Here is a 14,185-nt window from a genome sequence, read left to right as displayed (position 1 = left end):
TTCTTTTCCCCAGTTAGAAACAGAGACATGGTTGACAGTTTTCCAAACTAGAAAGCACCTGGAAGACATGATCCTACCTCATAGATTTTCTGATGGGCTCAAACATGACTAGATGGCTTTGGATGGTGGAGGCTTCTGCTCTGTAACGTCGGGCTTGGCTCACCGCCACAGCACCGTCTGGAGGTGCCTTTGGCTTCTTCCCAACTGCAGCTCAGGGTGATGTTCAAGAGGGTGATCACAGCTGGAGCGCAGCCACGTGCCTCATTTTCCCCAAGATTTCCCTTTCCCTATCAAGAGTTTTCACTGATAACACTCGCCCCTGCCCCAATCCCCTAGTGAGGACTGATATGCAAAAGCAAATAGGGTCTAATGCACCATCAGTGGAAATGTAGTGAGGGAAATATTAACAGCATGATGCATCTGTGAAATACAGTCATCCAATGGTTAAAAACGGTAGTAAGTCACAATGAAAGCAGGGGTAAGGGCCATGTCTGGATTTTTGAGCTACAAAAACTTCACCCGGCATACTCCGATTTCACTGCTAGCTTGCAAATAATGTGAAGTAAAACTACAAGTATCTCACACCCCAAAATTTTAAATGTTCTACATGGTATTTTGCAGTGAAAGCTGTTATTAGCACAACATAAACAACTGCTCACAAAATCAAAGCACAATGAACAAATGTTGTACCCATTTAATTCGAGTTTGTATTTTATGTTTATTTGCACAATACAAATCATTAAACAAATGTACTACTTCAGTTTCCACTGTAGACTTTTAGGTACTATTTTCAGTTGCTTTGGCTTGTGTGTTACTGGCACCATCTCAATACCAGCCTCACTCTCTGGTGTTCGCCCTCCAAACACCAGCAGGGATTATACCTTAATGTCATATGTGTAGCTATCATAACCAATCAGAACAAATAGCATATTTTGTACACAATATTTAATGCAAAATGGACACTTGACGACTTTTTACAGCCTTGCTGGGGTGTGAAATAGTGTGCCCTTTCAAAAAAAATTGAAGTCACTATCTTCTGGACAAATACTGAAACAAGTTCTGTACGCAGATATCACCACCAGGTACTGACTATAAGATCACTTTTTTCTAGAAAACACCAAATAAATACTAGCAATATATGCAACATAAGCTGTTGTCAGCTACCTATTCTAAATCATACCTGTGAAAATACAAATGGGCACGTTGTGAATATTTAAAGAGTAAAGTGCTTTTAACATTGAGCCAGTGAATGCATCTAGTGTTGTACCACAGGCAAATACATACCCATTTTGGACAAAATAGTCTCCATGCAATTAGTCAGCAGCAATTCCCTGCATTCATTTATAATATTAAACTGGTATATATTACTTCAGTCATACAGGGTTTAAAGTCAGGATATACAGCGTACACTTACAAAAGTCAACCAATGCTCTACATTAGCATACATTTTGAGCATTGCTACAGCAAGTTGTTGTTGTGGTTTTTTTTTCTTTTCTTCCCTTTTAAGGAGCCAAACCTTTGGTAGTGTAAATGCAGCGTACACTGAAGATACCACTGAACCAATACGAGAGCTCATTATGCAGCTGACAGGAATGGGAAGAAGAAAAAATCAAAAGCGAATTTAATGGCTTTATGCACTGTGCTCCTCCAGTCATGCTCTATTTTCACATGCCTCCCTGCAGGTAAGAGTTTAGACATGCAATTCAAGCAAGTGATTGCTTTCAGTTCAAAGACAGGCCATTTACTGCCAAGACGACCCTCCAGAATTGTGCTGAATTCAATTATACTTCCTTGCCTCAAGTTCAACAACACTTTTTTAAACTCATTGCTTGCCTTCAGCACAATATCTTTGGTTATATCATCCTCCTCTATAGACTTGGTTCCATTTTTGCTACTGAAAGGCATGCCCACAGTTATTTCAAATTTGTACCGATCAAACATTTTCATGTGGCAGTTATGCTTTGTCAAATACTTCAGACGACACAATTCTTCCTCCTCCAAGGTGACATTTTTGGGGTCACAAAGAGGGTAGGATTCACCATACAAACATCTCATCCAATCACCAATAAAAAGTGGAAGCATGTTTATTGCAGATTCTGCACTATTGTCGATTTCCGTAACACGAACATACTTGAACCGCCCAGTCCATGTCACTCTGTGTCCTTCCAGGTGACTACATAAAATCTGAGTACGTGCCATGTTAGTCTCCTTCCACGAGCGGGGTCCGCAGAGGAAAGCGTATTGATTCCATGTCAAGGTGGAGTTGTAAACTTTCATTCCCTCTGACCGATACACATAGAACCAACAGAACAACACTACAGCTGTAATCCACACCAGAATGAGTTTCACGATTGAGCTTCGAGTGAGGGATTTAACCACGTCGACTAGAGAGACGTTAACTTTTGTCCACCATCGGAAGAGCAAAGGAACAGTACACAAAACCAGAGTCACTACAATTTTCATGAGCTCCAGAGACACAAACCACTTAATGAAATGGATAAGACACATCAGTGCAATGCCCACACCCAGTACTGGGAGTGCAAAGAGAAACAGAAAATAACCGATTGATGCACGAACGAGCCCAATGCCAGAGGACTCCCGCAGAATGACCACAGAGAGCTCACACCACATAAAGCAGACCAGATATGGGACCAGGTAGCAGTAGGTGCCTTTAAAGTTCCGTAGTTGTGCCATTCTAAAGAAAAGATAGAACAAGTACAAGAACAGAAGGCATGGGATGCTTACATTTATCACAAAGAAATGGCCTACAGGAACAGTAAAGAAGGTTTTACCCAGGAATTTCAAGTAGCCAAAATTCCCAGGTAATACCTGCAACAGGGATAAGCAACCTGCTGCTATCTCGGTCATTAATGCTCTTCGTGTGTAAGGTTCTGCACATGTGCTTAAACTCATGTAACTTGTCACTGTGAAGAAAACCGAGATGGTAGCTAACTCTGAGCATGGTATACAGTCTTTGCTTGCTATAGGGAAACTAAAAATGACAAAGAATACTGAGAGTAAAAAATAAATATATGGCTCTAAGTGATTCCATCCAAAGTTCACCTCAGCTTGCTCAACATCTAGGTTTGGTTCAAAACGAAGCAGTAAGTCAGTCAAAGCGCGGAAGTTTTCCCAAGCCTTACTGTCCTGAAAAACTTTCAGTGTGCAAATCACCATAGAAATGAAGGACAAATAGAATATGACTAATGGAATAATGAAGGCAAAAAAATCAATTGTCAGATTACTGATGATGAAGAAAAAGATGAGAGCATTGATATGGTGTGTTGGAACAATGGTAGACAGCCAATGCATTCCTGCCTTTGATGCAATATCTATAAGGTATTCTTTAATTTCCATAATGGCGTGAAGTGGATATTTTACAACCTGGAAAGAGAGAAAGAAGCATTTTACTTATGAGCAGTTTCATATCCTTATATCACAGATATTCTTAGCTGAAGCAGTAGCAGTCAGTCATCTAACCTCAGCTGAGATGGAAAGATTTATATTTCAGACAAATGTTGCCAATAAAATGAGATTACTTTGTCTGATATTATTAGCTCTATTTTGATTAATTCAGTCAGACGAAGCTCAGAGGCGATTTTGATTTCAGGAAACATGTATTTCATTACCTTTGACACATATAATTAAATGGCTTCTCAGTCAAATATTCTGCTCTGCTAGCTTCATACTGAAGATAAACTACATGGCTGGAGTCCTGTACTGTCTTAAGTCATCACTTGAGCTGTGAGTACTGCAGCTTTAAAGCACTTGAATCTACCAGTGTTCTGCAAGGATCATATATACATTCTGAACTGCATAGAGACTACAGGAAGTAGTGTATATGACTCATATGCACTTACAGGAAGTCTTTACAGTTTTGGTTTACCTTTAAGGCATCCAGAGATGCAGCTGTCAAAACCTGGTTTCAAAGCAGCAGGAATATCTTTTAACTACAGTTGCTACGTGTTTAAGGATTCTTTTAACTCCAGAACAGTGACTGTCCAGGACCTTAAAGTTCTACCTATGTTACGTGGCAGTTTCCAACACAGTCACTGAACAGAGGCACTGCTGGATCAAATCCTCTCCCTATGACCAACCACAAGCTTTACATAGGATCAAGACAAAGGTACAAGATTTTTCAAACACATATTCAAATATTGCATCTGCACATTAGATGATGCAAATAATCCTCCTTCTCCCATAAAACCATAGCTTTTATGTTTTCCTGGAACTTAAGCTTTTGTATTAATTAGTTCAAGGGAAAGGCCAAGAATGCTTCAAGTATCTATGCATTGTGATGAACTGGAACAACACACATGATGCATAAGCATATTCATTAGCATATTTAGTAGGTGTTCCTGTTCTTCTTCATAAATGCATCTCTTTCAGAATATTAGTTATTCAAAAGATTGGAAAGAGATACCCCTCATCCCCTTCCCCTTTTTTCACCCCCACCATATGATAATGGACAACAAAATGACAACAATTACAACAAAATCTCTCCTGTCAGCAGCTAGAGATCCCCTACCTTGCTCAAAATTTATACCAGTAAAGAATACATGCACCTTAATTTTCCCTTCTTTTTTCACTACCTACAGAATTATCAGTATAGTAAACCACTAACAAGTTCTACCATTACAACCTTTTCACACCTCAAGGCTATGGATAATTTTTCCCACCTGCTTGCTCCTGTTTAAACAAGAAAGATATGAAGCATTTAATAACACCTATAATAAAAATATGGTAGTTATGATAGGAACATTTACATCCTCACTGAGATGTAATGAAGGTAGATTGCCTTCTTCCAGAGAAAACCATTATCCCTTTCTCTTAAATACAACTCATATATGTGAAACTGTAAACTTATATGAAGTCAAGTAAAAAAAAAATTATAGCAATGATTCTCATACTGACCTATATAAACTAAACATCAGCTTTAATAATGAAGTGCAAGTCATCTCTGACTTGTCTGAAATGTGTAAGTTAAAAGGCCTTCAACATAATCTGTTCAGTATTTCCTTTTTACCTTCAGCCGCAGGGGTAACTCTTCAGGAGTCTTCCCTGCCAATTCATCATCTTCCTCCTCCTGCACAATCAGGTTAGATGGGATGATTCCTTTTGCATACTTCTTTGTAATTTCAACAAAGTCATCCAAAGCAATAAATTTTTTAGCTAAAAGATAAAATGAAGACTTAGAGTTAATAGTATCACTACAAAACTGTACTGGTTATGAGTTGGAATATTAATGTGCTTTCCTGATATTAAAGAAGATCTGCTCTGGGCTTCAAGAACTGAACAACTGATAACACAGGCTTACATTGCAACTTGTTCTGTGACCTGTGCTGAAAACAAGCAGCTGCTTGTGCCAGCGATACTGATTTGACACTTAACAGTCATTTTTCTGAGTTCATAAGTCAGACATATAATTATGGAAAATGCCCAGTTATTCATATCTACAAGACTAAACACAGATCACTTACAATGTATTAATTTAATATACTGTGTGACTATACAAAGGGCCTTCCCCAAACTGTAGCAACTGTGACCTAAAACAGAAAGCCAGCAACTAAATATACGTTGCTCAGTTGTGCACAGAGACAAAATTTATCACTCTGCTGTGGAAGATTCTTATCCACTCCTGTGAGCAGAAAGGAGGCAAGAGGTTACTTCTGAAAACTCTAGGGGTGCTGCAAGACAGAAGATGATTTATACGCTGCTTCAAACTCTTCTCACAGCCAGTTCCTTACGTTAGCATAGATTAGCTAGTTTCCATGGCAGACAAGCTTGATGCCGTTTGTAAAGGACAATTAACAGCAAATTTTTCCATACACTAAAGCAAATGACATCGCTGTAGATATGAAAGAGTTTTGAATGACAAAAATCTGTAACACACCTCCTACACAGTAAGTTTAGCTAGTCAGCTGATACAAAGATATGAAAGCTGGCCTGCTTAATACTGGTTCGAGATTTTAAAGAGAAAGAAAACTGAACTGCTTCAGTAAATTTAAAATCAGAGGATTAGTGGGTTTTAGACTATTAATTTTTATTTAAAAAATGCTACATTTGTAGAAGTTATATATATGTTATATATAAATATAGCACTATTTGATATTGAAAACACTGTAGATATAGAACAAAAGACAGGGTTCTTGTCAAGATACTTGCCACAGAAAGAGAGGTGTTGAAAGAGTTCAGCTTACAATCTATTTTTTGCTTTAATCTTACAACATGGAAGTTGCCTTTTCCTTGGCCTTTTAGTTCCCCCCTTGTCACTATCCCCCAAAGAACCTGTATGTCCCACAAAGTACCATCTGGCTTGCCTCCCAAGAAACAAGATTTATTTTTGCTAACTGTTCGTATAATTCACAGACTGTAAGGTGACAACATTTGCACAAAAAAATCAGTGAGACTCCATAGCTGTCTTGGTGTGGTTCAGATCAAGCCTGATACCAAATGTGTCATCTAAATGTGTTGTCCTATTGGGACAAAATATACAGTGGTAACACAGGTTTTTTTGGCGTGGCATCAGCAAGCAAGCATGGTTAGAACCTCACAAAAATTCCTTAATGGCACTTTTACAGGACCAAGGGACATCCTAAGAGGGAAGGAATCATTAATTTACTATGTATAGATGGCCTATCAAAAGGAATGACACGTATACTCTCAGGCACACAACAACTGTCCATTGAAAATGTCAGCTCTAATCTTCTGTTTAAACCTCCATTAAGGACAGCCCAGATCAGATATCTGCAAACACAAATCTAGCTTAGAAATTATCTTCCAAGTATTGGCAATGTATTAAAACCAAAGAAAGAACCTCCGGCTGGCAAGATACATGTAGAAACTCAGTGGATTAGAGAAGTAAACGCTGGAGAGTAACAGATGTCTTACTCATCTGTGAAAAGATAAAAGCTCTCTGGAGAAGAGGTAACAGCTTAACTCCCACTGTAAGTGTTTGATGAAAACTTTTCGTTTTTAAACGTTATTAGTATTTTGTCACCCAAGTGTCTCTTAAATTGATATAAAAAGCGTATGTTGTAGATTCTACTTTATTATTCATAGATTTTTTTTCTTCAATTTGGTTATGACAAATTCCCCTGCCTCCCCCATCTGCCGTAGAAAAAGAAAAATATGCACATCAATTTCTGCCTACGCTTACATATAGGTTCATTTACTCTCCTGTTATTTTATCTGCCATTTAGGCCTTAAAAAAAAATTGCCAGTTCCTTGTCTGACATTCTTTGAATTACTGAATAATCCAGAACAAAATTACTTGCTTTGCGCTCACGCTCTATCAGCATGTGCCAGTTCAGCTAAGGGATGGAAAGGACACCAGTGTCATCCAGTAAGCACCAATGAAACATGGATCCAATGGACCCTGACAGATCTGCCTTGTGATGACCAGACAATGAACCATAATAGTCATATCCTTGAAGGACTACTCCCAGCAGTGGCAGACAAGTCACAAGAGCAGCTGACCTGCTCTCATGGAAGTTTTAATAGGACCAGGAGCCTGGTCTCCAAAATACTATTTCTCTGTCACCTACTCCCTCAGTCCTGTACACAGGCACACGGCCCTCTTCCTCTTTTACTTCTTTGAAAGTCAACGTAAAACTGAAACACTCCACTCTTCTTAGGAATGTTAGTTTCAGAAGTGACCCATGTAATGAACACAATCCTTGAAGGCCAAACCAGCCTAATGAAATGTAAATCTAATATTTCAAGGAGCTTAAAGTGCAAACGCCCAGATGTGGCTCACCAATCCACATACGACACTTCAGTTAAACATAATCTCAACCACAGTCATATTAGTAAGTGATATGGCTTGCGACATTTAAAAGTGCTCTTCAAGAACTGATCTAGAAGTATTTAATATCATAGATTCATAGAATACTTTGGGATTTGGGTTGAAAGGGACCTTTAAAGGTCATCTAGCCAAATGCTCCATATGACTTACTGCGTTTCAAGAATGTGAGATTTTCCTGACAATGACTAATCAAACCTTATATTAGGTAAGATTCTTGAAAAACTACACATGCTGCATTGTTTCTAATTCATTTTCTTAATTTTACAATTTGACTTCCCTCCTTAAGGCCCAACAGCATAGAAGCATTTCTTAGGTATGTAAGGCTAGTGAGAACTTTTATCTCAATTCCAACCTGTCACCCCACCATACCTTACAAAACTCAAAGATTTGGTCTACAAATCTGACCCTGTGTGAGTTAATTCTCCCCGCTATATGAACGAAGCTCCTCCTAAGTTATGAAAGAAATATCTTGATGCATCCTTCTTATATCAATTCTTGAACAAATATGAAAAGACAAACATTAATTATAAGGGAACAGCAAACAGAAGCAAGGCAAATAGAATGGGGGACCGGCTGGCATTAAATAGTTGCATAATTAATTATCTTATTGTAATCAGAAAGCTTACTATAGTTTAGAACTAAGAATAGACTTGTAAGTGCTGAAAGGGCAAGAATATAAAAATAACAAATGTATACTAATCACTGACAAGTTGACTGTAACGGTGATGCCTTCTGTGAGTTCACACGTGGATTTACATGGCACATATAATAAACTAGCACTAGCAGTTTATAGCAATGAAAACTTACTATACATTCTTACTGTGGCAGCACCAAATTGCTTAGAAAAACATAATAGAAACCAAAACCACAGGCAAAGTTGAAAAGCAGGAGCAGGCACTCACATTCACTGCTCACTAATCGCTCCAGCATTCGTCTCTGCTTCTGCACCGATTTGGGGACAGGGCCAGGTTGCTTCTCACCATCTGGTTCAGTAACAGAAGTTTATGGAAAGTCAAAGCAGTTAGTTAAAGTGATCAAACAATAACCAGAACGCTCTTCAAGTGACAATATCTGGAGCTGACTGAATTTCTGAATCAGAATCTGAAATTTCTGAATTTCAGAAAAATCTCAATTTCCTCAAATTCAGGATAAGAAAAACATAAACAGGTAAGAAGTGGCTATATAGCTCTCTATATTCCTATTACTGTATTAGAAAAGGCAACAGCATTGGCATAGCTAACATATACTGTTGCAATGGCAGAGTGAACCAGATGTCTTGAAGACTGGGTTTGTAAATTGAAATATCTAGTAAAACATAATCAGAATGACTGCTAAGGAAAAAAAAAATATCAAACACAGCAAAGCCATAAAAGATTTATTTTCCAAGGATAGTGAGTGTTGAATCAAGATATTTTTAATATTTGGTCACTCGAATGAGAGCTGAACTGAATCACAACCTAGACCAAGAGTTGTCAGGCCGCTGTGAACTAATTTTACTGGTCCAGAGAACACAGTTATTAAAAGAGAGTTGGAGTCATGAACACTTTTTCTTAAGTAGATCATACAATTTTACTGTTACCTCGTGCCTGTAATTCTGTATTTTATTAATACCATAAATCAGTTCATAAACAAACCTTCATTGTCAACTTGCCCAACATTTTCCAGCAGTTCAGAAACTGCTAACTGCTTCTTCTTTTTTGGGTTTAATTTCCAGTACATGACTAAGGCAGCTTTCCTCACAGCTCTCTCCAAGTCAGTCTCAGATGATAACTTTTTCACTTCTTGCTCATTCTCAGAAGTGATGCCTCAAGAAAAGAAAAATACATTACAAACTATTATCCCACATTCATGCAGAAATGACAGATTTGCCCACAATTTATTTTTCTCAGTTGAGTCTGAAACTTCTCAAGTTTCATTCACATCTTGACTGCCTAAGTAAATTACCTGAATGCCCTTCTGTGCCCATTACTTATAAAAATCTAATTGCTTGGCTGAAACTAAAACTGTACTTCAAAGACTGTGCAAGACATGCAGTATCGTTATGTCTTGCTTCAAATTTTTAAGTACAGCAGTTCAGGTAAAAGGTGGTGCAGATACGTGTGGGTGACATGTAAAAGGCAGAAAGAATTTAACAAAAAGTTTAAAAGGTTTGTTTGGGTTTTTTTTTCTTTTTTTTTTTTTTTTCCCTATAAATCAGAGTTCAGACAGTTGGCAGACAATAGGAGACCATTCCAAGTGCGGGAAGTAGAATGAAGGAAGATGTGAATCTTAAAAGTGGGAGGAGATAGTGAAAAAGACCAATTAGGCTAGAGGTTGGAGAGGGGCAAAAGGATGAAACAACAGTGGATATGTAGGTGGTGTGTGGTTATGTATGACCTTCACGGTCAAAAAAAAGAAGCTTCAGGGAAAGGTGGGAAGGGGAAGAACAAGCATGAATTCCATGAAGGAATTCAAGCAAATAATTAATATAAATGCTTTTACGAGCCGTATCAGTAATCAATGCTTTTAAAATTATCTATCTGAACAGACTGTCAGCAACTACTCACATAATTTTGCCATTAACATTCCTATAGTCTTTTAACCCCTCTTTTCAGTGTTAAAATGAATACAGCATTATTTCAGATCAAGTGGGAAGTGCAAGCAAAAAGTCTCAAGGGAACCCATACCTCTTCTGTCTGCCAGGCATCTACGCAGCAGTTTGACGGCTTCTCTTCGTCCTTGCTTAGCAGCAAGGATGAACCAGTCAACTGCACTACAGTTGTTAAGTTCCTCATCCTCCTCTTCTGCTAATCTTAAGAAGTGTTTCCCCACCTAGAACAAGTAGGGAACAGAATTCCTTCAATTACTGAAATATACCCTGTCTCTGTTTCTTGCCTCCTACTCCCTGGAACTCAGCTAGAATAACAAAAGGTCAAAACAGTTGCTCATAGCACTAAAGAACATAGCTGTAAGTTGATCTTCTGCAGGGAAAGATCAGTCTCTAGAACTGGAAGCAAGAATGGATCAAGACACATTTAGCCAGGTCAATGAATTAGTTGCTGTGGGTCTTTGGGTGCCTAGCAGGATCAGGTAAAGCTGCCGGTGTTAAAAGATTTCTTGAATTATTTTCCTCCTACAGCAATGGTCAGACAACACTGCTAGCGACATTTTAGAAACACAAAAATTAAGTGTAATAACCTGGCACCCAGTGACATTCAGAAATTCAGATGAAGTTATTGACAAAGGGCCTCGATGTGGAAGGAGGCTTCAGCAATGAAATCCCTGACCCACAGCAGTTCAGCCACTGAAGGTCAAAGCTAACTCATTATTAGTTAGTGAACAGAATAACACTGCTTAAGCATCCAGAAAATTCAGTGAAATAGCCTGTAAAAAACTCCTTGATAATTTATGTGATCCTGAGTAGGAGTTGCCTTTTACTGTTTTACAGATAAGAAAAAACACAACCTTTTTTCTTCCTTCTATAAAAATTAAATATGTGATAATACACTAGTAAATACACTTATGCAATAGCACGAAACACTTCTGCTTATCATACCACAAGTTAACAAAACATTAAATGGCAGAAAGTGGCCAAAGCTACTGGACGTTTTAACTGCATATCTGGAGAATCTGGGAAATGTTTTTGCTTAGCTCACTGCACTCCTTTTCTCCCTTCTGTTAATTCAGTTACATTCTAGGAGTAATTAATACAATACCTTAAGAGTATAGCTCCATGAGTCCACAGTGTTATCTGCTGAAAGAAACCTGCTCGACAGCTTCTCTGAAACTCTGCGTTTGCTATGACCACTAAAGGCGACTAAAGAAATACCTTTGAAAGGTTAATAATTCACATTATTCCCATGTAGATTAAACACAGTGATATATCAAAAAGATCTTCTTCCAGTAAAGGTTAGGTCTACAGCCTTTCAACTGGTTTCATACACCTGAGTGAGTGCTCCAACAACCTCTACATAGATAGTTATTGGGTTGACATCATGGTGACTAAACCCATAGCACCCACAGCGAAGCTGTCTAGAAACATACAGAAATAAGAACAAAAAATGGCCTAAATAATCCAAGAGTCAGAACTGAACATTGATTACAAAGTCATGCCAGAGTCCAACAGGCAGTGCACAGATACACTGACAAACCAAGAAGAGAGTATACGAGATGAAAAAAAAAAAAAAAGAAAGATTTCAGCAATTGCCTGGTAGTTTATCACCCCAACTGCACATGTACCTTCAGCTATTTATTTCAGAAAGGAATTGCTTGAACAAGTTACATGGAAAATAACACCCTCTGACAAGAAGAGCTGTTTGAGATTTTGAGCAAAGCTTCAAGTGTAGAAGCACTTAATGATGCAGCTCTTAAGTTTATAAGGCTCTCTTGGACATAGAACCTCATATTGCAGAGTTTAGAATTAGTCATATTGCACAAGGCAACTCCACAAGCAAAATGATAGCACAACACCTGTCTGATGACATAAGTGGTTTTTGGCATGCCTGTGTTTTGTTTTTAATTGTTTGGCATTTGTGTTTGTTGTTTTGTTTGTTTGTTTCTGGTGGTGGTTGTTTTTGGTTTTTTTAAGTTCAGCATTAGGATTTAATCATCTACCCCTCCAAAAATATGTACAGAACCCACCCTCAAAATCTGAGCAACCAGAAAATATTTTCCCTTTATTTTGATTATGAAATTATGAGCCTTTGAGTATGTTACAAGTTGTGGTAGCAAAAAAAAAAAAACCCTAAAAACAAAAACCCAAACACCTCTGAGCCTCATAACAAATACAAGATACTACTGGAAGGTCTATCAGCTCCCTGTGAACAAGCCTCATGTAACAGCCACCTTTCCCTGTCATAGCAAAGCTCCTGCACGAACCATCTAAAGATGGCTGCAAAGCTCTGGCCTGCAGCAATCGAAGGAGGAAGAACTGATAGGACAAGGTGTTAGCCTCAGATTTGTCATTTTAGCAGTCTGGGATTCTCTCTCCCATGAGCTAAAACTGTGATGTGAAGTCATAGCTGGTGACGACTTAACACAGATGTTCATGCTGAACTTCTCCAAAGGCTGCTCTCACCTGTGGGCTTTGCTAAGCGAGGCAGTTACCTGGAGCAGTTCCCCTGCAGAGATCCTCTGGTTAGAGACACAGAGCTGCCTCTTCTCCGTGACAGAATTCCAGCTGTGGGTGTCTCATTTACATCACTGCTGTACAGTTATTTCTCAATAAAGAAACTACATAAAGCTACAGTAATACAGGTTGACAGCCACTCAGAGTGCATTTATTTCCACAGTCGTTGCAGGGTTATTTTTTAATAAACTCACACTAGTAACTACAAGCCAGTGAACTGAGTGATTTCTTGTGTTTTACTTCACAATTATTAGCAAGCAGCGCAACACTGCTGTCTCAGATTCTCATTCATTCTCCTACAGAGGTAAGAAAAAAATAGATTTTTTTCCTAACTGATTCTAAAGGGACATACGCAATAATAGAGAATAATTTTCTTTTTTTTCACAGTTTTAAAACTAAAAGTTAATTCCCTCTCCAAAAGTCACAAATAATTTGATAGCATAGAAAAGACTGTATTTGGGGTTCTTTTTCAGGCAGTCAATTCATCCTGAGTGCATACTGAAGCAAAATTGTAGGCTGAATCTCTTCACAACAATAATTCTGTTATAGCGTGGGAATAGAAAGTATTCACAGTTAAAGAGCTAAAGGGAGTGAAGTTGGAATGAATTGAGAAGGATAAGAAATTATTATTTATATACATATATATGCACACATCATAGGCTTAGATTACACTAGTTATTTCTTAGTCAACTGGAAGTTATGTCCTGAAAGCATGTTTCTGGGGTTTGCTTTCTTTTGTGTGGAGGAATAGAGCCAAAACATGGATTTTATAGGAGTGATTCCTTCAAGGCTAAAGCTTTATCCTCCGCAAAGCCACCAGCTGTTTCAAGGTTGAGGAATTTATTACTGTCTCTGGTTACAACTCCAAGGACACTCTGCCCCTCAAACAAATTGAGATAGAGTGGGAAGCCAGCCTGGTAGCAGCCTGGTATTGCCATATTTTTTTTTTTACTAGCTTTAAAAGGATTTCTTTCCCACTCTCACCTTTTTTCTTTTTGCAGAGTGGTGATCCATGGGGAATAACCCAACCACCACATAGGAGACCATAACCCCACCCTTTTGCCATCAAAGCTGAAGCTGGAAAAGAATGCTCAAGTAAAACACCAACCAAGTTAAACACAAATTAAAACCCTTCTAAACAATTTTAAGCTATTTATACTAGACCAGTACACCAGACAATGGAATGCCAAAGCCCAAAGGACCTGAGACCAGTAACATTACCAAGCAGCACTTCTCAAGGCAGAAAAACCATCTGGCATCACCTTTCTTTG

At 38.3% G+C, this 14,185-nt stretch overlaps 1 protein-coding gene across 3 annotated transcripts in view; it reads right to left on the bottom strand.

Annotated features, from left to right (window-relative positions):
• Positions 1-674: 674 nt before the first annotated feature.
• The window catches only part of WFS1 (wolframin ER transmembrane glycoprotein), a 33,963-nt gene continuing 20,452 nt past the window's right edge, over positions 675-14,185 (bottom strand). For all 3 annotated transcript variants that reach the window (XM_082051641.1, XM_082051642.1, XM_082051643.1), the window contains 5 exons: positions 10,474-10,618; positions 9,442-9,612; positions 8,710-8,790; positions 5,027-5,172; positions 675-3,384 (listed from right to left, as the gene is read on the bottom strand). In XM_082051641.1, coding sequence (XP_081907767.1) covers positions 1,576-3,384; positions 5,027-5,172; positions 8,710-8,790; positions 9,442-9,612; positions 10,474-10,618 — 2,352 coding nt within the window. In that variant the 3' untranslated portion in view covers positions 675-1,575. The remainder of the gene's footprint in view (positions 3,385-5,026; positions 5,173-8,709; positions 8,791-9,441; positions 9,613-10,473; positions 10,619-14,185) is intronic.

This window comes from Streptopelia decaocto (assembly GCF_964273445.1).
Source record: "Streptopelia decaocto genome assembly, chromosome: 4".
NCBI lineage: Eukaryota > Metazoa > Chordata > Aves > Columbiformes > Columbidae > Streptopelia > Streptopelia decaocto.
The sequence above is the reverse complement of the archived record's forward strand: the minus strand, read 5'-3'. Positions and strand labels throughout refer to the sequence as shown.